General features: G+C 38.1%; 1 protein-coding gene across 5 annotated transcripts in view; it reads left to right on the top strand.

Annotated features, from left to right (window-relative positions):
- The window catches only part of LOC134340471 (signal transducer and activator of transcription 5B-like), a 168,212-nt gene that overhangs the window by 104,208 nt on the left and 37,088 nt on the right, over window positions 1-26,916 (top strand). For all 5 annotated transcript variants that reach the window (XM_063037774.1, XM_063037772.1, XM_063037773.1 and 2 more), the window contains 4 exons: window positions 6,018-6,063; window positions 20,680-20,817; window positions 24,520-24,676; window positions 25,783-25,872. In XM_063037774.1, the coding sequence (XP_062893844.1) occupies window positions 20,690-20,817; window positions 24,520-24,676; window positions 25,783-25,872 (375 nt within the window). In that variant the 5' untranslated portion in view covers window positions 6,018-6,063; window positions 20,680-20,689. The remainder of the gene's footprint in view (window positions 1-6,017; window positions 6,064-20,679; window positions 20,818-24,519; window positions 24,677-25,782; window positions 25,873-26,916) is intronic.

The raw sequence follows: 26,916 nt of genomic DNA, 5'->3' as shown, positions 1-26,916 counted from the left end.
AACATTGGGTAATCATTAGTAAACACCCTACTTCTGACCTAACAACTGAAGGAGGGTCATTGATAAAGCAACTGAAGATAGTATACTACCCAGAGAAGTTATTGCAGTAATGTCCTGTGGTACTGATAGACGTCCACTTTAACCATTTTCCATTATGCTAGTTATGATTTCAACCTGCGCAGCATTTTCTTCCTGATTCTCATTGACTCCAGTTTAGGCAGAGCTCATTGATTCCATACTTGATCAAATACTGCCTTGGCATCATGGGTCTTTTCTCCCTGTTTGGACTTAAGCTATCATGAAGTCAGGAGTTGAGTAACTGGTGAACACAAACTGAGATTCTGTGAGCAACAACTGAACCTCTTGACCATGCCTACATACTTTTATGCATTGAGTTGCTGCCACATAACTGGCTAATTAGATATTTGCATTAATGAGCAGCTGGAAAGGTGTACTCATCAAGGTGGCCACTAAATAGACTAATGGAGTGAATTTGTCCTGTTTGTCCTGTTTGCTAATTTTTCCATATTGTCAGGTAGATGCCAGTGTTTAGAATCAGACTTGTGTTTATTATGACTCACCAATGTCATTAAGTTTGTTATTTACTGCTGCAGCGGTACAATGCAATATATAAAATATGCTATGAAATACATAAATGTATATTAAAAGTATGTCTGTGTAGTGCCAAAAGAGAGCAAAAATAATGAGGTCATGTTCATTGTTCGGAAATCTGATGGTGAAAGGCAGAAGCTGTTCCTAAAATGTTGAGTGTGTGCCTTCAGCTCCTGTGCCACCTCTGATAGTAATGAGAAGGCATGTCCTGGTGGTGGGGGTCCTTAATGATGGATACCACCTTTTTGAGGCATCACCTTTTGAAGATGTCCACTGATGTAGATGCTAATGCCCCTGAAGGAGCTGACTGAGTTTGCAACCCTCTGCAGCTCTTGTGCAGTGGCCCCTCCATATCAGAAGCAGTGGCCCCTCCATATCAGAAACACTTTATTTGTCAGTATGTGATTGTGGTTCGGTTCTAAGCTTAAAACACAGGACAATACCATAACAGACAACACAATGGCAACCAACAGTTTACAAGATGATAGTGCAAACAGCCATGTGCAATCAACAATTATGGTCACATGCACAAATATTAATAATCATTCTTAAATGAATGTGAACATACGAACAGATTAAAATTATCCACAGATCAAGGAGAACAACAAAGACCACTTAGCGGATGTTGTGCAGAATCAGTTAGGGTATTACACTTGAATGAGTTTTGTTGAGAAGTTGGATAGCTGCAGGAAAGAAGCTTTGGTCCTGGTGGTGATGGACTTATAGGGTTTCCCTGACGGCAATTTTATGAATAGTGACTGCGAGGGTGGGTAGAATCAGCAGTAATTTTTTCAGTTCTTTTCTTTGCTCTGACGGCGAACAGGTCTTCTAATGTTGGTCGCTGTCAGCCAATGATCTTCTACATTGATAGAGGTGGTCACAACACACTTGATGGGTGAATAAAAATTCATCAGGATACGTCCTGAAATGTTAAGTTTCCTAAGCTGGTGAGGAAGAACAGTTTCTGCTGGGCTTTTCTAGTGATGAGCGTAACATGCTTGTCCCACTTCAATGTATTGGTAATGATAGCCCTCAGAAATTTGAATGACTCAGCCACAGACACAGCATGACCATTCATTTCTAAACGGAGGCAGGTAGGGGTTTGTCAGCACTGTCTTGATAGCATTAAACTCCAAGTTGTTAAAAGCACACCATGCTGCAAGGCTGATGCTACCAGTTAGAATGTTCTCCACAGTACATCTATTGAAATTTGCTTGAGTCTTTGGTGACATACCAAATCTCTTTTAATTCCTAATGAAGTATAACTGTTGGTGTGCTGCCTTCATAATTGCATCAATATGTTGGGCCCAGGATAGATCTTCAGAGATGTTGACACACAGGAACTTGAAACTGCTCACGCTTTCCACTGCTGACCCCAAGTATAGCTGTACACTTGGAACAGCTTGTCCAAGAATGTAGCGAGTTCTGAAGCTTGAGCCTTCAGGACTATTACTGGGCTAATTAACTCTCTGTGTGGAATTGAAAAAGTAAGAAATTTAATTTCTGGCTGTTTTTGATAAATTGCTTTTGGAAAGGCTTTGAATAAAGAAGGGAATTCTGAAATCAGTACCAAGGATGATCCTCATGCTTCTGACCGGGAAGCTATTTTTGTTGGAGGATCAATTGAGTGTTGATGTTTTGAAGACAATGGATGTGACTAGGTACTTAATGCATAATAACTCCATTGTGCAGCTTGAATACAGAAACCTACAGTAAAATAAAAACTGCCTATCAAAACAACCCAGTTGAAATGAACTTCAATGTGAAGACTATAATTGTCATTGAAACATGAGTTTTTCCCTCTGGATTCAAACCCAGTCTCATCCTGCTCTGGCAGTGCTACAAAGGTCTACTAACCATTGCTGGATGTCACACTTTGGCCCTTCATGGATTGTATAGTTCAACTTATGGTTACTGCTGACTACTACGATACAACTGCAATCATACAGAATTCTTTGCATTAATCCTGAGGAACAAATGAGGCACTTGTGTATAAGAAATGCAAGTGAACACCGAAGGAAATCAAGTGGGCTGAAAGAACACTTGAGTTTGCTCTACCTGATAAGGTAAAGAAGAATCCTAAGGGCTTCTACAGATATATTAAGAGCAAAGGGATAGCAAGGGACAAAATTATCACTCTGATCTTCCAGAGGGTCAATCTCTGGGTGGAGCCAAAAGATATGTGGAGATGTTAAGTAGATTTTTATTTTGCTTCTGTATTTACTTGGGAGACGGGCACACAGTCTATAGATGTGAGGAAATGCAGCAGAGAAGTCATGGACCTTATACAGATTAGAGGAGAAGGAGTTTGCTGTTTTGAGGCAAATTAGGGTGGATCAAATCCCCAGGGCCTGACAAGGTGTTCTCTCTGACCTTGTGGGAGGCTAGTGCAGAAATTGCAGGGACCTCAGCGGAGATGTTTAAAATACCTTTAGCTATAGTGAGGTGCCGGAGGATTGGAAGATAGCTAATGTTCTTTTGTTTAAGAAAGGCTCTAAGTCCTGTCAAACCAATCTTGGAGCTCTTTGAGTAAGTTACCAGAAAGTTGATGAAGGCAAGGCTGTGGATGTTGTTTACGTGGACTTCAGCAAGGCTTTTGACAAGGTCCTGTATGGGAGCTTGGTCAAGCAGGTTCAACTGCTTGTCGTGCAAGATGAAGTAGTAAATTGGATTAGACATTGGCTTTGTGGAAAAAGCTGAAGTGGCTGCAGATCATTGCCTCTCTGACTGGAGGCCTGTGACAAATGGTGTGCTGCAGGCATCAGTGCTATGTCGGTTTGTCAGCTATATCAATGATCTGGATGATGTGGTAAACTGGATCAACAAATTTGCGGATGACACCAAGATTGGGGGTGCAGTGGATAGTGAGGAAGAGTACCAAAGACTACAGCAGGATCTGGACCACCTGGAGCAGGGGCACATGGAAATTAATGTAGACAAGTGTGAGGTGTAGGGCACTAGAAAATGCAGTAGAACAGGGCTCTGGGAATAGAGATCCATAATTCCTTGAAAGTGGTGTTACAGGTAGATAGAGTCATTTAAAAAAAAAAGCTTTTGGCACATTGGCCTTCATAAGTCAAAGTATTGAGTACAGGAGATGGGATGTTTTGTTGAAATTGTATAAGAAGCTGGTGAGGCCTAATTTTGAGTATTGTGTGCATGCAGTTTTGGCCACATACATACAGGAAAGATGCAAGTAAGATTGAAAGACTGCAAGGAACATTTATAAAGATTTTGCAGTGTCTTGAAGATCTGAGTTATAGGGAAAGGTTGAATAGGATAGAACTTTATTCGCTTGAATGTAGAAGTTTGATGGGAGGTTTGATAGAAATTATGAGGGGTATAGATAGGGTAAATGCAAGCAGACATTTTCCACTGAGATTGGATGAGGCTAGAACTAGAGGTCATGGGTTAAGGGTGAAAGCTGAAATGTTTAAGGGGAACATGAGGGGAAACTTCTCTGAGGGTGGTGAGAATGTGGAAGTGGGGGATGTGGGTTTAATTTCAACAATTAAGAAAAATTTGTATAGGTGCATGGATGAGAGGGGTAGGGAATGCTATGGTCCCGGTGTTGGTCAGTGGGACTAGGTAGATCTATGATTTGGCTCACTAGATGGGCCACATGGCCTGTTTCTGTGCTGTAGTGTTTGATGACTCTTCTAATATTGGAAAGCTAATCACATTGCTTTGCTCATTCCCTTTGGAATTTTGTTAGCTGCACAGTTAAGCTGTTTGAGCTGTGTATGTGCTACACAGCTGTTTTCAGCTAGACAACAGACACTCCCAGTATTTCATGTTTGCATTGGATACTTGTACAACTTTGAAGGCAATGCTTTTTTTTCGATAACAAACCCCGATGTGAATGCACTTAAGTTTGTAACATACTGTATATGAACTTCAAATATGAACATTCATATAAGTAATCAAAAACTGTATGTATTAATAGATAGTAATTTCCTCAGGAAAATAGAACTAATATTTTAAGTCATTGTCCTTTCATCGTTGATGAATATTTGCACCTTTTTTGTTATAAATTTCCAATGCCTGCGATTGTTTTTCTATTAACCACAGAAGGCAGTCTCTCTCTAAATTTCATATATTGTTTCTTGGAATGTAAGAATAACATGCTATCAAATTGCTAAACTGTTAATGATGATTTGATTATTTTGAGGCATGGTTTTGACTGAGTCACAGAAATATTCAGTTGTTTTGCTTTTTGATTGCAGTTTTTTTCCTGAGAAAGTATTTTGTTACTGTACTGTATTTTATGTGCACTCAATAACTGCATTTTTGGAAAGAGCAAAGGGGGATAACTGAGACCAAATGGCACAGTTCTTGATATCCTGGGATAATGAGACGTGTGCACACTTGTTTGAAATGGCAGAGCTTTCTGAGAGATCAGCTTACAAAACATTTGAGACTCTGACATTGTAATCTCTGCCTCCATTTTCAAAAACGGAGGTTATGTTGAATTACTAAGCGGGGTATCATCTGTAGAGAGAGAAACAATATTAGCACTTAAGTTAATGACTTCATCAAAAAAAAAGTATGATTAACCTTTATAAAACACTAATTAAGCAATCTGGTCACTGACTTTTAGGAGAGATGTGAAGGTCCCAGAGACAGTCCCTAGTATTAAAACAGTTTCACAAAGACAACTGCAAAAGTGAATTGGAGAGACTGAAATTATTATCTTTGAAAAAAAGTAAGTTATGGGGAGATTTGATAGAGGTGTGTAAAAAAAAATCAAGACGTGTTTGGGGTAAATAGAAATATTTCCATGATCAGAGGGCTCAAAGACTATAAGACATAGATTCTAAAGGTTCAAACAAGGAGACCAAACTTGAGAATGCTCTGCTTTTCTGCTATTCAGCAACACAACTGAAAACTCTATTTAATTTATTACTGAAGATATTATTGATTTAGTACTACTCCATTTTTACTAATTTACCTCATGCAATGTCTGTATCCTTTCCACTTTCCAAACATTTTTATGCCATATAAAGTATGTGTGACATTCATTTTGGGTTCTAGTTTGTACTGAATTTAATTCCTTACTAATGTAACACTTAGAGATTTTTTTAAGTTTTTATTGGTCTGTGTTTGTTTTCCTCAGCCCCCTACTGGTTTAGTACAGTAACATGAAATGTACCTGTAGGTTGATGGTTATTACTATTTATTTAAAATCTGCATATTATCATAAATTATTATTTGTAATGATGCTATCCCCCTAAATATTTGTTTAAAGATAGTTGGGCAGTATGATTTCAGTTACATTCAAGTTATCCATCTTTCATTGTTAGAAAGGAATGTCGATTATCTTGATTTAAAACTTGATTATCTTTGTACTGTTTTGTACTTGTGAACTTTTATTCAGAAACATTTTCATCATTGTTTTCATACAGGTTCCTGACATTGTCTTTACATGTTAACACTGGCTGCAACTCAAAGGTAAGAGGATTATTTCTTCATGGTACACAAGTTGACTACCGATTTTTCTTGCACCCTCGGTTCCTGAGCATTGCCGGATTAACGTTTTTACTGGACTAAAAGTGGTCACATAATAATAATAATGGTAAAAATGGACTGTACAAGCTTAAAAGGGGTTATTAATTAAAGCAAAAAATGAATTTAAATTTATTCATTACCGTGCTTACAAAGACTGTTGCTTCTCTGTTATCTTTTTAAACTTTTTATCCAGTCGAAGTTGTTTCATTGTGCTTTGATCCCTCCCTGTGTAATTTTTCTTACATCAAATAAAAATTCATTAGCTTTTGTTCTGTCACGAAGGTGCGTTTCTCTAGCCCTTTGATTAAATCACCCAACAACTCAATTAACTTGTCAATAGTAAATCTTTCAGTTTCATCTATTTCATCATCATTGCTATCATCTTCATCACTTGCAATGTTTTTATTAGCATTCAGAACACTGTCTATAATTTCCGAGTCCATAAGGTGATGCACAACAGGTGTTTTGTCATTGACAATCATCCACTCACGTAGATTTTCTTCATTAAGATTACTTACTGTATGTTTGAAAGCAGGTCCAGTAACACTTTTTGCATACACAAGCAAATCATGAACAACTACTTTCTCCTTTGGTACATGAAATCCTGTGAAATCATCATCAAGCTTTTCTGGCACATTATCAAACGTCAAGGCAGGCCACAACTTATGCCAGCCATTCTTTAGTGTTGAAGGTTCTACCTTCTCCCACCCTTGAGCAATGAACCAAAGAACATCCTTCATGTTAAATTCTGTAATAAATGTCTGTACAGAGTTGCCAGCATTCAGCTCATCTAACAGACATTTCACAAAAAGTGAGCGATACTTGGCCTCGTAATTGTATTAGAGTCACTTAGTTTCTCTAGTGTGTTACCTAATGCGTCAGACTGGGAGCATTCCAAGTTAAAGAGTAATGTGTATTCCGTAACTGAAGTTTGTCTCCATTTATGTTAACATATTCCAAACCTTGATTTTCAATAGGCCCCGATACTTACTTGCAATTCCTTGCACTGCTGCTCTGTTGCCACCACCATGTAATCTAAACAGTTCCATGAATGCTGTGGGATTTGCCACTCTCATTTTCTCAACGTCCTGAATTTTATGGGTATTCAGATTCCCTTTGAGAGCTTCTACCCCTTGAATTGGTGTGCTCTCCTTCTTCCATTAATATATCCAAAAATTAGGCCATTTTGAAAGTTTTCCCAGGATGCTGAATACTGTTCTGCTAAGCAATTTATAATAATCTCTTCTCCCACCCCCCCCCAACTAAGCTTTGCAGTTTGCTTTCACCCAGCTCTTTCAGTTTTAGCCCTCAGTCCTCTAGACTGTGCTCTTCCACACAGTCTTCTGGCATACTATTCGCCAAGCTGCCTTTGCTTCCATGTCTTAATGCCTTTTGACCACCATGAATAATGCACATTTTGTATCACCACCCACATAGTGCTAAATTTACACACCTTGTACTGAAATAAACTAAGGCTACGTCCACACTACGCCGGATAATTTTGAAAATGCCGGTTTTGAGTAAAAACGACAGTCGTCCACACTAAGCGTTTTTCAAAATATCTCCGTCCACATTAGGCGGATATTTGGGTGAATCTCCTCCTACTGGGCATGCGCAGGACACACAGAAAACAATCGAAGAGGAAATGATATAGTTAGTGCGCGTTTGCCCAGTTGCAGAGTAGAAAAAGTTTAAAGGAATTGCTCTTGGCTGTCGTGCAGGAGGACTTAAAACTTTAAAAAAAACAAATACTGGAGTGTATGGAGGCAACCAACAGGGAATTCATGGAAAGTATGACCCGGCTGACGACGAACATTGTAAAACTAACTCTGTTGCATTAATAAAGCACCTTGTTAAATGTATAAAACGTTATCAGCGTTTCATATCAGTGTTATCTTGTATTTCCATACAATGTTACATTAGGCTGTTACACATCTATTGTCAGAGAAGTACTTGCATAAATAGGTAAACCACCTTCATACAAGCAAGGACAGAAAACAGAGCGAAGTGAGTATACTTATTCACTTCTTCACTTCGTTGTTAAAACAACGAACATCTGTTCCGGCACGTCATGACAGCGTTTTTAAATAGTCAAAAAAACTCACTTTACAATTTAACTCTCACGCCATTCACACCGACTGCGCGTTATAACAGCCGTACGGCAGTGCTTGCGCAGTACCAAGCAGAAGCAGAAAAAAGCATTGTTGTGTGTTGTCATGACAACGTTTTAAAATCTCTCCGGTTATCCCATACACACTACGCCGGATATTAAGCGTTTTCAGATTTATTCACTCTGGAGAGTGTTTTCGAAAATCTCCGTTTTTGGGGGCTGAAAACGCCGGGTCAGTGTGGATGGGAGGGCAAAACGAAGAGAAAAAGCTTCGTTTTCAAAATTATCTGGCGTATTGTGGACGTACCCTTATAAAATCTGGTTTTGTAATAACAGTGCAAGAGGTCAGTGTGGAAGTGGGATGGAGCATTAAGGTGGCATTTTTATCTGTATAATTTAGACCACTTCACTTGTGTATTTACTCAGTCATCTGTATCAGATATATTCTTCGGGAACAAATAAAATTCCAGTATTTGCAAGTAAGTGTGTGTGTGTGTGTAATATATAGCAAAACCTGAAGCATGATTTACACATTCCATTTGATTCCAGCTATTTTTCAGAAATGTCACCTTGGTTGTATGCTCCACTGCAGATTTTATCGTTGGCATTGTAAGGTTTTGTGGAAGATCCTCAAATTTCAAAAATTTGAAGAAGTTATTTGTAATATGCTTAGTATTTATAATAAGCACAGTGGATTTTGGTTAATTGGGTCATCAGTTATTTGGGGTGGCAGCTTTTTGGGACAACCCTTAAAGAACAAATTTTAATTGAGAAAATAGCCAGGATTCCCTTTGTTTATTTGGGATACTGCTGCTTGATTGAAATGGGGGGCTGTTTCCGAACAGTTTCTAACTAGCATCAGTCGTGGGCACTTGTGAGGCCGTTAAACACTAAACCATGTTTAGAGTGAATAGTTTTTAAGTAGCGTCAGTTGTATGTGTTTCTGTTCAAAAAGCAGTGATTTTTTTCACCGATAATTGGTGAGAAATGAGCAGTAAGACAATTCAGAACTGTTTTGCTCACTGTGGTTTCAAGCATTCAGGCTTCAAATTGCCAGAAATGGCTGTAGGTAAAAATGAAACTATTTCACTACTTCAAGTTAGGAACTATGAAGAATTTGAAGGTAATTACGAATATTTTGAATGTTACCATGCAAACGAAGATTTGGAGGATGCAATGATCAACATTGTATGAAGATAATCCATTATCTATGCTAGGTATCTGCACAGATTTTGTTCATTTATGGTCAATCAGAAGAAGAAAACAGTGTAAGCTAGATGAATTAATCCGTCAATAACTAGGAACTAATACAGTTTTATTGTATTGTAGTATTGGTAGTGTTCTAATTTGTTGTGCATTTCATTTAAATGCATAATTTTTTACTCAGTTAAATGGTAGTTTGTCCTTATTTTAATACCTTTTTGACTGTTTTCATGAAACTTCGGCTAATTGGGGCAGCTGCTTAATTGGGCCAAAAGGTACTGGTCCTGACGTGATCTAATTAACTGGGAGACATTTATTTATACAACACATTAATTTCAAATGTTGATAATTACATTGTAGAATCTACCACATGATTCTAAATTTTTAAAAATGAAACCAAAGAAGTTAGTTGTTTTGAAGTTGGTTAATTTCCCCTGAATTCATCCTGTGTACCTCTGGAATAGGACCAGCTTGTAAAGTGGTGATGGAGAGTTGAGACAGAATACAGTGTTTTCATGGAGAGGAGTAAGGAAGGAAATCTAACTGTCAATGTGAAATCCTCAAATGGGTTGGAAGTGATCCAAATACTCAACTCTATCACCCAAGGTCTGGAAATTGTTGCCCAGAGCCAGGTTGATAAAGTGTCTCACAATCTTTTGGGGGGGGAGGGGGAGATGAATAAATTAAAAATCCTGAAATAGATTTTTTGAGAAACTGAATATATAACAGACATGTATGCTATAGGAGAGAGCTATTTGTGGCTGGAGGCCTGTAACATGTAACTGATAATGTCTTGTAACTGTGAGGACCAGAGAGGAGTAGCAGCAAAATAAATTGTTTAAAAAGTGTGTCTCAGGTATGGAGTTGCTTGTCTTGTTAAAGTAAAAAAGAAAAGGTGAGTGAAGATGAGTGGACATAACTTCACTTGCCCAATTACTGAACTGTTCCCACAACCTATGGACTCACTTTCAAGCACTCTTCATCTCATGTTCTCGATATTTATTATGATTATTTCCTCTTATTTTTTCTTTTGTATTTGCACAGTTTAGTGTTTTTTTTTTGCACATCGGTTGTTTGTCCTGTTGGGTGCAATCTTATATTGATTCTATTATGTATCTTGGATTTATTGAGTATTCCCACAAGAAAAAGAATTTCTGGGTAGTAATGGTGACATATATGTACTTTAATATAATTTACTTTGAAAAATCTAGCAATAGCCATTTTGAAAAGGGCTGATATGAGGTGTTATTGTTGAGGGCAAAGTCCAAGCTTTGGTGAGGAGGACAAGCAACAACGTTTTTAAAAGTGGCACAACTATGTCTTCAAGACATGCGATCTCCTGCATCTCCTCTCAGACCATATGGATCAGTTGGAGCAGCAGGTGGACTCATAGAGCATCATGCAGGAGATAGTAAACATAAACAGGAGTCTCTGAGAGATAGTTTCACCAAAAATCAAAATGGCCATCGGGATTTCTTCCAGAGTAGATAATACAAGAGGCTTGCATTTCACCTGAACTAAAGGAGAGCCAATATGCTAGCAGGAAGATTTGTTAGGTGAACTTAGGACATGAATAGGCACATTGGACTGAGATATTGTAACTGTTAGAGAAGTATGGTTGGGGAATGGGCAAGACTGCAGCTGGGGTACAGGTGATACATGAATGATGGAGGTGGGGTTAAGAGAAGAGAGGGAGTTGCCTTTTTGATGAACAACGGAATGTGACAATACTTATAGAGTCTATTCCTAGGGAATAGACCAGTGAGGCTATATGGGAGGAACTCAAATAAAAAGGAAATAGTAGCATTGATTAATGTGCCTTATTTAAGGAGGGCTGCATGGGCAGGGTAGTGATCTTAACATCAGTGGCAGGAAGGTTACTGAGCAGGATTATCAATAGTCACCATAACTTTGTGCGTGAAAAATCATGTTTCAAATTTAATCCTTTTTTCAAAATATGACGGAGAGGATTGACAATAGTAAGGCAGTAGACAATGTCTGCATTCACTTTTACAAGGTACTTTTAGCAAGGCCTTTCACGTGGTAGGTTGGTCTGTAAAATAAGATAACATGGGATCCAAAAGATGATCACATATGATGCAAAATTAGCTTGAAAAAGTCGAAGAATGTTACTGGAGGTTTTTTTTTCTCTCTAGATCACTGTCCGCTGACCAGTGGTATACTGTAGGGATCGGTGCTGGGTCATGTATTGTTCATTATCTATATTAACAGTTTGAGAATGTAGTTAGCATGGGAAGTGTGTGGATGACATCAAATTGATGGTATAGTGGATAATGAAGGTCATTTAATACTTACAACAACATCTAGATCAACCGGAAAAGTGGGCCAAGGAATGGCAGATGGAATTTAACTCAGATATCTGCACAGTATTGCATTTTGTAACTTAAACCAAGGTATGACTCTTACAGTAAATGGTAGGGCCTTGGAGTATCTTGCAGAACAGAAAAACTTATAAGTATATTGTTCCTTGAAAGTCGTGGTACAGATAGAGTGGTAAAAAAGACACTTGGCATTGGTCAACCCACTGAGCCCAAGAGTTCAGACATCCATGGTACAACTATACAAGACATTGACACATACTTGGAGTATTATGTGCGGTTTTAGTTGCCTAACTATAAGAAAGACGTCATTAAGCTGGAAATTGTACCAAAAAGATTCACCTGAATGTTGCTGAAAATGAAGGGCTCGAATTATAAAGAGAGGCTGGATAGACTGGGGCTTTATCCTGTAATTGAGCCTGAGAGCTATCTTGATGGAGTTTTATAAAATGATGAGTTTCATAGATAAGGCAAATGGTCAGACTTCTCCCTGGGGAAGGGAAGTCTGAAACTAGATGGCATAGAGTGGAAAGATTTAAAAGGGATCAGAGGGGCACCTTTATCACACAGGGTAGTTTGTATGTGGAACAAGCTGCCAGAGAAGATAGAAGCAGCTGGTACAACTACAATGTTTAAAAGACATTTGATAGGTACATGGATAGGAAAAGTTTAGAGGGATAGAAATCAAACATGGACAAACAGTACTAGCTCGGTAGACAAGTTGGGCCAAAGGGACTTTTTCCTGTGCTGTGTAATTTAATGCGTGGGTTCCCAGCCTTAATGCCAATTAACAAGGGGCCTGTGGACCCCTGACTTAATGCCTCTCTGACATTATTCTTACAGTACTGTGTAAATGTTAAATATGTTTCAAGAAATGCACATTACACATCATCTTTTTTAAATATGTATTTAATTAGGATGATGGCAGTGTGGAGGTGAAGTCTATGATGGTTTACAGAGCCTAGGTGAAGAGTGAAGAAGTCTTTTGACATTGATCAATCATTAGTGTATGTTAAGGTGAATTTGGGCTGGGGCAATGTTTCATTATCCCAGCATTATTTTTGTTGTGAGAGGGTGCACAGGAAAGGACCTGATGAAGGATGTTGCCCTGAAATCCTCCATTGATGCAGCCTGACTTGCTGAGTTACTCCCGAATTTAATATGACTTGTATGGTGTCACTTTCCTTGCTCAAATTCTGTAAAAGGCTGTGTTTGTGGTTATGAGTTAACCTTAAGTAGGAATATATTAAAGTGGAGCATTTAGCATAATCAGATAGTTTTGTGGGTTAATGGAGATACCATCTTGATGAAGCTTCTACTAGCATTGTTGAATGTGTGAATGCTACGCAAGTGCTAAGAATTAGTTTCTGTGCGTCACATTGAGTCAAAATTGCAATATGGAGGACAAGATATATAATTTATTTCATTTGGTTAGTGTAGTCGCAGCAGCAATTTTCAGGGGCATACAATATGTCGCTATCTTTAGTTTTTCTGTGGAACTTTTGGGAATTGATATCATAGCAATTCCTTAAATTGTGTAAACTGCACTGCCGGAAAAAAATTTTTGCTTATCATTTTGGAGAGCTGGGTGAAAGTACACCCAGCTTAGCATTAATTTGGTATCGATGACCTTCTCCTCCCCCCCCGCCTCAAATGTAAATTAGTTATTCAGGCATCTCAAATGTGTTTTTTTTATTTATGCTGCTGTTATAAACTTTTTGTCTTGGTCTGTATTCAATAGATGAACATGTTTTGAGTTAATAAGTTTTCTGCTTAGTAATTGGCTGGTCAATTCAGCTTGAATAATAAGTAGTTCCACTACTATATAATTTCCTGTGAATGTCGGTGGTCTTTCCCAGTAGTCAAATCTCTTGATTCGTTATCATTGCCCAGTGCTAAAATCCCACCACAAAACATGATTTGATTAGCTGACTTGGACCACCAGGTTTCAGTAACAGTTATTACCCCTCAACCATCAGGCTCTTGAACCAAAGGGGATAACCTCACTTGCCCCATCACTGAAATGTTCCCACAACCTATGGGCTCACTTTCAAGGACTCCATCTCATGTTCTCAATATTTATTGCCTATTTATTTATTATTATTTCTTTATCTTTGTATTTGTGCAGTTTGTTGTCTTTTGTACAGTAGTTGACTGCTCAAACTTGTGCAGTCTTTCATTGATTCTGTTATGGTTATTCTATTATGGATTTATTGAGTATGCCCCACAAGAAAATTAATCTCAGGGTTGTATATGGTGACATAAATGTACTTCTGATAAATTTACTTTGAACTTGTTCATAACTAGACCATTGTATCTGAATTTCTAATTTTCCAAAATTTTAAGACCTATTTTTACTACCTTTATTACCTTTGGGGCCACTTACTTGTGGACTGCTAGGTAACTGTTTCATCTACAAACTCCCAAGATTAGAATTGAACCCAGATTGCTAGAGCTGAGACAGCCTCTCCACTAGCTGTAACACAGTGCTGCTCATGAGAATCTGCAATCCCAATCCCGTGCCTTTCTATCCTAACCTTCTTCTCAATCCTTTATGGATTACTTTTGCTTTAAAATCATAAATTACCAAATATCAAGCAACAATTTATATTCTAGTTTTAAGTAATGGCTAGTAAAGAACACATTTGTTGTCCTAGGTTGTAATCTCATTGAAGTGGAAGTACTCAGCATTGTCTTAACATATAAAGCACAGGCCATTCATAGTCATGCTGCCCAGGTGCAGGCATTTTGGCCCACCTAATCTATACTGATTTTCAATCACCCATTTACATTTTTGTTCTTCTGTCTTATATTTCCATGAGCTGTTCTCTGATCTACTGATCACTGGCATTCCAGGGTAATTTAGTGGCTATTTAGAATGCATATCTTTTATAGGCAGTAGCCAGAGGAAACCAATGTAGATGCATGCAACCTCAACACAGACAACATTGGAAATCAGGATTGAACCCTAGTTTAAAAGCGCAAACACGAGGAAATTTGTAGGTGCTTGAATCCTAGTTTGCTGGAGCTATACTATTCAACTCAACCATTTTGTTGCCGAACTTATTAAAAATTGTCAAAGGTTTTATTAGTTATAAACTTTATAAGCAAGCATAGTCCTTAATTTTAATAGAGGATATTACATTTAATTTAATGTATCAGAAATGGTTTAAGTTTTGAATATCCCCTGCTTCTCTCCTCGAAGGAGATGTGTTCAGACTGAGTGATGTTGAATTGGTTTTTTGTCTGATTTAATGATTTTTCATAGTTGGAAAAAGATGGTGTGCACTATTCATTATATATGTGTGATTACAGTATTATGGTGGCCTTTTGCACTGCAGCAAGTAGTCATTGAACAATATAGCTTGGAGTCCACTATAGAGAGTCTGGGACCTGTTATTTGGGCAGGTAACAGCATACTTCTCCAATTATTCAGACTGAAGAATCCTTACTGAAATATGTAAAGTTTATATTAGAAATGCAAATATAAGATGTTTCAATTTAGTGCAAAGTATAGAAAGCCAAATGAGAAATAACAAGATAATTAGAGAACAAGTAAAATTAAGGTCTCCTTTTTAAATTTCCCACAGAGATTTATCTCTGAAGGAATGCAATATCGTAACTCAAAAGTAAATTTTTAGAATCAGGAAGGTCGTCAGACAGTATAAAATTGACTTGTACTTGAATGGGCAAGCTCTGTTTTTGTGTGGTGCTCAATAGGTGTCTAGAAAGCTAGTATTATCACTTTACACCCTTTGTTACCCTAACCTCCGGCTGGTGTACTGTTGCAAATCTTGTGAAGGAGCAGCTTAGGTTTGATAGTAGCTTATTGATTTTTGCATTCAACCTTGTATATGAGAAGGTTGAAAGTTGCTTCAGGATTTCCTTTGCAATAACAAGTGAGATATGAGCCCACTTTTAGCCTACTAGAAAGATTCAGGCTACTGCATTTTATGTGAAGCCTGTTTTAAGATCTTGAGGTTTCAATTTTTGGGACATACTATTTCCCATACTCTAATGTAAAATTCCACTATTTACACAATTATCAAATCTTTGTCCTAATTTTAGAGTATTTGCAAATAGACTGATTATGAAAAGTTTATTCTAGAATAATGCAGCATGGAAGCAGGCCCTTCAGTCTAACTCATCCATGCTGCCCAAGATGCCCATCTAGTTCCATTAATTTAATATTTGAAGGTAAAAGCATTTGCAGGACAGCGCAGGGGGCAGAAGTGGGGTGCGAAGGGGCCAACCTGATGGGCTGACTTCTGTTCTGTAATAATTCTATTTGAATCTGTTTTTACTTATCTACTCAAGGAAGTGTACATTGTAGGGTTGTGTTAATTTTTAATATTTTGCTGTTTACTTTTAATGAACCTGTCAAAGTTTGAATGTTTAGGTTTCTATTTTAGTGAACGTGCAAGACTAAAGTCTGATTTGTACGAATTCTGAAAGAACATTAGTGATTTCCTTTGCATTTTAGAGCGAAGGAATTGTTCTTGCTTATTTATAAAGCACGATTCAAGGAGAGATGCAAGTTCAGAATTGGGAGCTGACTAGGAAGCAACTTTAGCTTGTTCAGACAGGAGGGAAGCAACAGAGGCAGCTCTGAGGATGGTCATGAATATGGCAAATGATGATAGAACAATACGGATATGAACAGGCCTTTTGGCTCATGATGTTGTGTCAAACTAATTATCCTCATGACACTGAATCTCTTCTGTCTACAGATAGTCCATATCCCTCCATTCTCTGCATATTCATGTGCCTTTCTAAGAGACTCTTAAATGCCTCTATCATATCTGCCTCCATTACCACCTTGGCAGTGCATTTCAGACACCCAGCACTGTTTTCTAAAAAACACTACACCAGCAATCTGCTCTACCTGTGTCTCTTATGATATTATAAATTTCTATCAGGTCTCCCCTCAGTCTCCACTGCTCCGGAGAAAACAACCCTGGTTTGTTCAGTGTCTCCTTATAGCATGTTCCCTCTATTCAAGCAGCATCCTTGTGGGGGAATGATGGAGAGGGAGAGAAGAAACTGTTTTGTGCCATTTCCAAAGCTTCCACATCCGCCCTGTAATGAGACCAGAACTTGAATGCAATACTCCAGATGTGGCTTAAACAGAATTTTATAAAGCTGCATCATTAACTTCCTGACTTGAACTCAGTGACTAATAAAGTCAAGCATGCCATATGCCGCCTTTACTACCCTGTCAACTTGTGCAGCCACTTTCAGGGTGTTATGGAATTAGACCCCAAGATCCCTCTGAGGATCAGTGCTGCTAAGGGTCCTGCCATTAACTGTGCACATGTTAGATTTGATCTTCCAAAGTGCAACCCCTCTAACTTGCCTCAATTTAACTCTATCTGCTATTTCTCCACCCATATTTGTAACTAATCTATATCCTGCTGTATCCATCAGCGACCTTAAACTGTAAAACATAGCAGAGTTAGGCCATTCAGCCGACTGCTTCTGCAGACGCCCTGCTTTCCTGACACTGCTACCAATCTTTGTGTCATCGGCAAACCAACTAACCCACCCATCCACCTCTTCGGAGAAGAAAGAGGAAATTGTAAGAAAAAGGACTATGTACGCACACTTGGCCTAACTTCTGAAATTTCAATTGTCACAAATGTTCAAAGTACATTTATTATCTAAAGTATGTACACCATATGCAACCTTGAAATTCATCTTTTTGCAGGCAGCTACGAAACAAAGAAACACAACAGAATCCACTAAAAAACCCATGCAACAAAGACTGTCAAGCATCCAGTATGCAAATAAACAAATAATTGTGCAAAAAAAAACTAAACAAATAACATACAGAACATGAATCGCAGAGTTCCCTAAAGTGGGCCCACAGCCGCAGAACCAATTAGCATTGAGACAATGTAGGAGCCCGATGGCTGCAGTACCAGTTCTGCGCGGTAGTGAGTAAAGCCTCACCAAGCTGAACACCAGTTTGTCCCTTGCCCTCGCCCTTGACGCCTCAGTCTTTTTAATCTGGCTCATGCTTAAGCCAGCTAAACATCAGTTCATTTATCGCTCTCTGACCTGGGTCTTGCCAAATCCTTCAGGATTCTGCAAAAATGACTAGGTCGTTCAGATTATTCAAAAAGATGGTTCCCAAAGGGGAATTACAGGCTGCAGATTGCAGTAATAGTGGTCCAGAAAAAGTATATTTAGTAGAATAGTTAGTAGTTTTGTTAGCTGTCTGCACAATGTTTTTGTACATCACCAGCACCACCTTGCATCAGGTAGAAGTAGAAGTAATCAGTCATTGGTTTATTATTGTCACATGTGTCAAAATAGAATGGGAAAAAATGCATGCCATCCAGACAAGTCATAAAGCATAAGTACAAAGGGAAAAGCAATACAGAATGTGGAATATAGTGTTACAGTTACTGAGATGTGCAGTGTAGCAGACAATAACGTGCAAGAGCCAGGATGAGTTAGATTAATAGATCAAGAATTTGTCTTTTATCCTACAAGTGGCCCATTCAAGAATCTCATAGCAGCAGGATAGGAACTTAAGCAAGGTGATGCGTGATTACAAGCTTTTGTATCCTGAGCATTGGAAAGGTGGAGAACCCCTTGCTTCATGTTATTGGCCATTGACACAAAATAAAATTGGGAATCCCTGGTTTAGATGTTTTAGAGATGACCAGGCATTTCTAGTCAGGGCCAGGGAAAGGGCATTTCCTTGTAGACCTGTTTCAGTGGTAGGTAAATTGTAGTGGGGCATGATTGTCTGAGAGGCTGGACTTAATGCATGCTGTGACCAGCTTCTTGAAGCACCTCGTGATGGTGAATGTCAGAGCCACTGAGTGGTAGTTCTTAAGGTTTGTTACGTTGTTTTTCTTGTATACAGGAATGATGGTGTCTTAAAGCAGGTGGGAACCCTAAATTTAAGCCGGAAGCGGGTAAAAATGTCTGCACATACCCATGCCAGCTGACTTGTACAGGATTTAAGGACACAGACAGGGGTACCAGAGGCTTCCATGGCCACTTGGTGTCCCAAGCCGCATCATTCAATCCATTGCTTGATTCCCTTAAAGACCAATCTCATATCCATAACGTTTATTATCGGTTCAAGTACATTGGAGACTGTTGGGGAGATCGGTGATGTACCACTCTGCTGCTTTTCAAAACGTGCTTAAAATGTATTAAGCTCATTGGGAAGGGATATGATATTAGCAATGCTGTCTGACTTGGTTTTGTAGTCCATTATAACATGTAAGCCCCACCACAACTGACAGTGAGCCTGAGACTCAGTTTTGGACTGGTATTGTGTTTTGGCATCTCTCATAACTTTATGGAGGTGGTATCTTGACCTTGAGTGTAAGTGACTGGAACAGGAGAGTTCATTTGTAAGTATGTGGAAGCTTTAGAGAGGGTACAGAAGAGGTTTACCAGGATGTTGCTTGGATTAGAGAACACGTCTTCTGAGGAAGAGTTAAACGAGTTAAGGCTCTTCTCTTTGGAGCAAAGGAGGGTGAGCAGCAACTTGATAGAGGTGTATAAGAGAATGTGAGGCATAGATATAACCATATAACAATTACAGCACGGAAACAGGCCTTCTCGGCCCTTCTAATCCTTGCCTTCTAACTCTTACTCTCACCTAGTCCCACCGACCTGCACTCAGCCCATAACCCTCTATTCCTTTCGTGTCTATGTATCTATCCAACTTAACTTTAAATGACAACATCAAACCTGCCTCGACCACTTCTGCTGGAAGCTCATTCCACACAGCTACCACTCTCCGAGTAAAGAAGTTCCCCCTCATGTTACCCCTAAACTTTTGTCCTTTAACTCTCAACTCATGTCCTCTTGTTTGAATCTTCCCCACTGTCAATGGAAAAAGCCTATTCACGTCAACTCTATCAATCCCCCTCATAATTTTAAATACCTCTATCAAGTTCCCCCTCGACCTTCTACGCTCCAAAGAATAAAGACCCAACTTGTTCAACTTGTAGATGGTGTCATAAAGTGCATTTTACCCAGGACAGTAATGGCAATACAAGAGGATATCCATTTAAGGTGAGTGGAGTAAAGTTTAAGGGAGATGTCAGAAGTGGTTGTTGTGTGATTTAACAGAGAGTAGCAGGTGCCTGGAACACACTGCTAGGGTGGTGGTAGAGGCTGATATAATAGCCATATTTAAGAGGCTATTAGATAAGCACATGGATGGAAGAAAAATGGCTTTGTAGGAGGGAAGTGTTAGACTGATTGTGGAGTAAGTTTATATAGGTTGACACAACATCACGGGTCAAAAGGCCTGTACTGTTCTGTGTTCTATGTATGTCCCTCATAATATTTTACACTGTTATCAGGTTTCCTATCAGCCGGTCCTCCAATGAAAATGCACCCTTCCTATTCAGTCGCACTTCATAATTAAAACACTTCGTAGGTTTTATTGAATGATTTGCCAAGAGTTTTAATGAATCTTCTCAATTATACAACTGATATTTAAAAAATACATACAATTGAATTTCCAATCTCATGCTAACTAACCATGTAACTTACTACAACTAAATGCTCCTGAGAGGCTACATACCAGTAATTAAGTGGGGGTGATAAAGGTTATTCTTCAATTGTCATCTAATAAAAAAAAATTAAAAAAGGATTTGGCCCTGTTACAATAAAAGCTTCTTTCTAGTGGAAAAAATATTTCAGTAAATTCTGTGCACATTTATTTCAATAGCTGTAAGCACTATAAGAGTTTAAAACAAAAAAGAAATTGGCAAATTCAAAAATTACATTTTTTTTAGGACACCTTTGCTTTATGGAATGCAAGACTTTGTTTTCTCATTAAAACTGTCTTTTGTAAATCCATGTTCACTTACTTGAATTGGTTGTTTATTTTGTAGCTTGGGTAAGTGATTTTTATTTACCTTTCAGATCTTAGACCATGTCAGTATGGATTCAGGCCCAGCAGCTTCAGGGCGAAGCTCTGCGTCAGATGCAGTCCTTGTATGGGCAGCATTTTCCAATTGAAGTTCGGCATTATTTATCTCAGTGGATTGAAAGCCAGGCATGGTATGTACAATTCAGATGAAAATGCTTAAGTCAAATTATTCAGTAGTTAGTGCTATTTGGCTACTATTGGAAAGGTTAGTTATAATGTGGTCCCGAAGCATCGGCTGTTCTATTTCCCGCCATAGATGTTGCCTGATCTGCTGAAATCCTTCAGCAATTTGGGTGTTGCTTCAGATTGACAGCATCTGCAGCCCTCCATGTGTCTCCAGTTATACTTTATCATTTCAAGTTTCAAACAGCTTGTGATACACTTATCAGTTACAGTCCTTTTACATCTTTTCCATGTCCAAAGATAACTACTTTTAAAAACATGGTGTTTTTTTTTCATGAAATAGTTTCTTCTATCAACATTTTGTCAGCTTGGACAATGCTTAAACTCATTCATTTTGGATGTTAACGTTATCAGTCTCTACACATTTCTGCTGTTACTTGGAATTCGTTCAATCTTCTTTCAATTCTTTATTAATTACACTAGAAAGTAAGTTGGGACTATATTGCCAATCACTTGAAAATCAAGCCACTTAAAAATGTAATTGCTCCTATGTAATTTTCAGTTGCGTGAGTTTGTCAATGTGTAAAAACATTGTAAATGATTAAGAACAGTTATACCACATTTCATGACTCCAATACTACATGAAGTAGTTCACTGCCAGTTTTTGAAGTTAATTCTTGAAGGAAATGCAATCCCATCTTATCCAGATGGCTGTGGATGTTGAGTCAATAAATCTTCAGTGCTGAGATTAATATGTTAATTCATTAAGAAATATGGAAAGAAGGTTTAATTGCCAATGAGATCAGCTTTGACTAATGAAAAAAATGGATCTAATGAGCTAACTTCTTGGAACAAACTTTCTGGGTTCTGACTTGATTTTCGATACAGGTAACTCCCACATTATGGTCATTTGGGTAACAGAAATTCACCGTTATTGAATTCACAAATCACTACCTAAAAGTTTGAGATGTGGAATGAAATTTGTTAGTACTAAATTTAGGTTGTAAAAAAAGTAAATCATTTCTATTTTTGCACTAATTTAACTATTCAATATACAGATATAATTACTGTAATTTATTTACTTATTTATTTTGGTCTATATTATCATATATTGCATTGCACTGCTTCTAAATTAACAGATTTCGCGACATATGCCGGTGATATTAAACCTGACTCTGAAACTACATTTTTTTCAACTTGCATTGATACATGAGCAGATGCTATGGCTTCATATTATGAAAAATCAGTTATAAATAATTATCGCCAAGAGTACCTCATCACCTCCCCATATGGAGTATTCAGTACCGCATTTTTAGTAGTAAGTGCCTGTTTCCAACACATCATATTTCTCTAGTCAGTTGTGTGATGGATGGGCAATGGCATTTATAGTTGACTGATGACTAACTACCCTGATACAGGTTGGTTTATTATGAATATCCTTTTGAGTGTAATCTGGTAATAACTGAGGCAATACTACCATCACAGGTAAGTTTCTCATAAGATTTCAAACTGAGGCCTCACTGTCCTAATTACACTAACCTGTTTACCGTTTGAAGAATATCTGTTCTGCTATTGTTCTACCCAATGATTATTCCTTAACAAATTCTTGATATTATCTGTTGCACATCACATAACCGTTTGTTACCTTGCTGCACATAAGTTGGCTGATGCATTTCCAACATTACAAGAGGCTCAATTTCAAAAAATTAATTGGCAGTGAAGTATTTCAAGAAGATTTGGAGTCATGAAAGGTGTGTGGTTATAAATGGTTTTTAATCATTATAATTTTTTACACAGTCTAACAAACTTGTGCTGCATGAGCTGGAAAGTTTGGTGCATAAGATATTCCTTGAAGTGCAGCTACAATTTTAGTGTTGGGAATTTGGCAACTAATTTGAGTACAGCAGATTCTCATGAATGGCATTGAGACAATGACCAGAAAGTTGACTTGATTGGATGTTGCTTAAAGGATTAATTTTGAAGATGCCGCAGTGAACTTCTATTGTTTTAAAAGATAAATGCCATAGAATTCAGAAGTATATCTGAGGGGCCAGACATCTATTAGTTTGATTCTTCTGAATGCCAGCATGGCAGTGCAGCACTAATTTTATTTTTCAGTAAAATATTTGAAGGCTGCAGAATATATTGTAGGGGTAAAATAAAAATAAATTTGTGCATTAATACTTCTATTGGCATCATGACCTTGGTATACCCTTTGGATTTTAATACTGTGCCTGTCTGCCAAAATGTAATTTGCTTCACTAAAAACTTAATCAGCTGAGAATTCACTACAGCACTTGTAAAAACAGCATTTCAGATTGGTTTTATAGGTTTCCTAAATTTCAGAATAATTCTACATAGTGTTAGCCATATGAGCCAAAAATAAAATATTCTTTAAGTTTTGCTAATGGATGTGTTTGTTCATTCATTGCCACTTTGTGTAATGCTTCTGTGGCTAATGTCACAAGAAACCCAGCATTCAGAATGCCTTGGAGTAACTTTAATTGGTCATATATAATGTGACTTTTATTGACCAAAGTAAAGTAGAACAGTTAGGGCACAACTAGAGAACTTTCCCTTTCACACTGTAGTAAGGATGAGATAGCACTAGAGAGGATACAGAAGAGACTTGTGAGGCCACCCTCTCTGTGGGTAGCCTCCAACCTGATGGCATGAATATTGATTTCTTTGGTAAAAAAAAATTCCCTCCCCTCCCCCTCCTCTTCTATTCCCCATTGTGGGCTCTTACCTCTTCTCACCTACCTATCACCTCCCCCTGGGTCCCTTCCTCCTCCCCTTTCTCCAATGGTCCACTCTCCTCTCCTGTCAGACTCCTTCCTCTCCAGCCCTTCATCTTTCCCATCACCTGCTAGCTAGCCTCTTTCCACTCTCCCCACTTTTTCTTTACTCTGGCTTCTTCCCCCTTTTTCAGTCCTGAAAAAGGATCTTGGCCTGAAACGTCGACTGTTTATTCATTTCCATGGATGCTGCCTGAGCTGCTGAGTTCCTCCAGTATTTTGTGTGTTGCTTTGGGTTTCCAGCATCTGCAGATTTTCTCGTGTTTATGAGAGTGTGGTGAATTACAGTGTGAGAAGGGACTGTTTAGCTTGGAATAGTGTTTTATGTTTCCTCGGTTTGGCATTGTATTCTTTAGACAAAAGGCTATTTGGAGGAGATTAAATTAAGCTATATAAAATCATGTAAGACCTAAACAGAGGAAAAAAAACAGTAAGAATCTGTTCATCTTGACAGAAGGCATAGAGTGGTTAAATGATCAGAAGGATTAGAGAAGAGTGGGGGGAGGGGGAGGAGGCATTGGTTTTAGGGAGTTAATACTCTTAAATAATGGGAATCTGGAATACTGCCTGGAAGGTTAGTAATACAAAATCATTCACTGCATTTAAGAAGTACTTGATGAACATTTGAGTGCTTTAAATTTCAAGGCTCTGAATGAAAAATTAAGCCAGATTTTGCCTGTGGTGGACAGGGAGGAGTGAATGATCTTTTATTCCATAAATGTCGATGATTCTATGATTTTTTTCCTTGTGCTTTGCTTCCATAGGTGTTCAAACAAATTCAATATCCCTTCCCATTAATCTTTTAAGTTAAAAATGCAGTTCAATGTTTGGTCAATTCCCTTGTACTTTTTTAAGCTATTAATTGGTTAAGAGTTTCAGTTAAAAACTATTTGTTGACTTGCTTCTCTTCAGGGACTCAATAGATTTGGAGAATCCGCAAGATGAATATCGAGCACAGAGGTTGCTTGAGACATTAATACAGGAATTGCAGAAGAAAGCTGATCATTTAATGGGTGAAGATGTTTTTGTACTAAAGTTGAAATTAGGGAATTATGCCACTCAGTTAAAGGTAGGTGTTAACTTTAAATATTGTCCGATATAAATAAAGCCTTATTTCTGTGATTTGGTATGTCAATGAGTAAATTGTATTTTTACATTATAAACCAAATAAAATGTAGAATATTTTATTGGTTTCCAATATTGGCTAAAAACAATTTTTGATAATTTTGCCTTTACTGGTAATTTTTCAGCCTGTCACCTACATCAAGTATATTTTATTTTTGTTCCGCCATTGTTTATGAGTTATGATTTGGTTTCTTTCAATTTCATACTTTTATTAACAATTGTATTACATAATAGACTGCCAGTAGTAACTCGCTAGAGTCCTCTGTCCTGTGCCAGTCTTTCAAGTTGTTCCCCCTTCCCCCAAGTTTAGCCCCTCTTCTTGGTGTATCCTTCCTCTCCCAGGGATGAGGTCTTTAGAGCTTCTGTTGCCTTTTCTGTATCACTGGGCAACAGAAGGGAATGATGTTGCTAGCCCCATGCCCAACCCTCCTCCTTTAGCAGCCAGGCATGGGACCATCCAGGGCAGAGTTAATTTTATTTTTTTTTACCAAACAGATATACAAAGTGGAAGGAAGTTGCAAATTCTATGTGTCATGCCAGTGTCTCAATTATATTAACATCTGAGTAAGAATGTATTATGTAACACTTTTTGGCCCGGGGAGTGGGGTATCTTTTATAAGCATGACTTATTCAACTCAACAATATTACCTGCTCTTCTGCACCAGTAGTCTGACAAATCTTTCACTAGTTTTTACTCTAGCTCTCCACCTTTTCTGGGAAAATGGACAGCTTGACTTAATTTGTCTGATATTGAATTGGCTTACTACTTGGATTGGAATAAGGCTTTACCTTCCTCAACTAAATGATTGCCGGAATTACCCATCTAAATTTGTTCATGATTGCTGTTGGATCTGTAAAACTAGAATTTGACAATTCTGCCTTCAACCAAGTTCAAGATTGACGTTTTAGAAAAGAAGGCAATTTGTTGTTAAATATATTTTTCTCATGTCAAGGAGTTTAAGAGGTGCGAATTTAGGCCTTGTGCATTTCATTGTATGGATTTGAGCTTTGGACAATGTAACTTTTGAATTTTTATTTAATTCTTTCTAGAATACATATGACCGTTGTCCACTGGAACTGGTTAGATCAATCAAACACATTTTGTACCATGAACAGAGACTGATTAGAGAAGCTACAAATGTAAGTTCTAAATTCGAGGGTGAGGAAATCCTTTGATAGAGCTTTAGGTCTTTAATCACTGGTATAAAAAGTAACAATAGCTTTCCTGAATTGAGAAACTAAGGTGAAGGACTTACCAAGATTCAAAGGAACAAATGTGAAGATGAATCATTTGGAAAGTAGTGATTAGTTCATCCAGGATTGGCTTAAAAGTCTGCAAATTGTAGGAGGAATGGAAACCTGAGGCAGATAAGGAGTGCTGTATTACAGAGATCCTTGTAAATGATATACCATTAATAGAATAGAACTTTATTGTCATTGCTCAAGATAATGAAATTGTGGTGCTACTCCAGTCTGCGCAAAACAGATATTTAAGCTGCATGCGGCATCACTTTATTTTTTAAAAGATCCCATATTTACATGCAACAAGTGACTTTGATAGTCTATAATACTCAAAGGCCATTGGCAAGCCAGAATGTAGCATTATTTAGCTGCACAATAGCCTTCATCAGTTAGCGGTATAGGGGAGGAGGAAGAACACATAGATTATTGGATTTAGATCTACAAAGAGCAGCAAGAGATACAGCTGCAGAGTTGGTTCAGTGCTGAGGCGAGTAGTGAGCTGAATTTCACGTTCATCCTTCAGCCTTGGCGTTGACGCCTAGATCTTTTTAATCTGGCTCGGCACTTAAATTAGCCAATCATCGATTCATTTTTCACTCAAGTTTCGACCCCAGATCTGCTCCAGTAACATCCAAATATTGGTTTGTTTTTCACTCTTGGGCCTGGGCCCCACTACTTCAATCCAGCCCCAAGTCCACTCCAGTATGGGTGCCACGACTGTACTTGCAGTTTTGAGAGTAAAGTTTGTTGAATCCTTCAGAATGCTGCAAGAACAGCAGATAGTACAGATGGTTCTAACGCACGACTCCCAAAGGGAAATTACAGACTGTAGATTGCAGTGATTGTAGTTCAGAAAAAGCATAATTAATAAAATAGTAGTTTTGTTTGCTGCCTGTAAAGCATTGCCATGTCTTGCCAGCGGCATCTTTACCAGAAGTTATA

The sequence above is a fragment of the Mobula hypostoma genome, chromosome X1, assembly GCF_963921235.1.
Source record: "Mobula hypostoma chromosome X1, sMobHyp1.1, whole genome shotgun sequence".
Lineage (NCBI taxonomy): Eukaryota > Metazoa > Chordata > Chondrichthyes > Myliobatiformes > Myliobatidae > Mobula > Mobula hypostoma.
The sequence above is the reverse complement of the archived record's forward strand: the minus strand, read 5'-3'. Positions and strand labels throughout refer to the sequence as shown.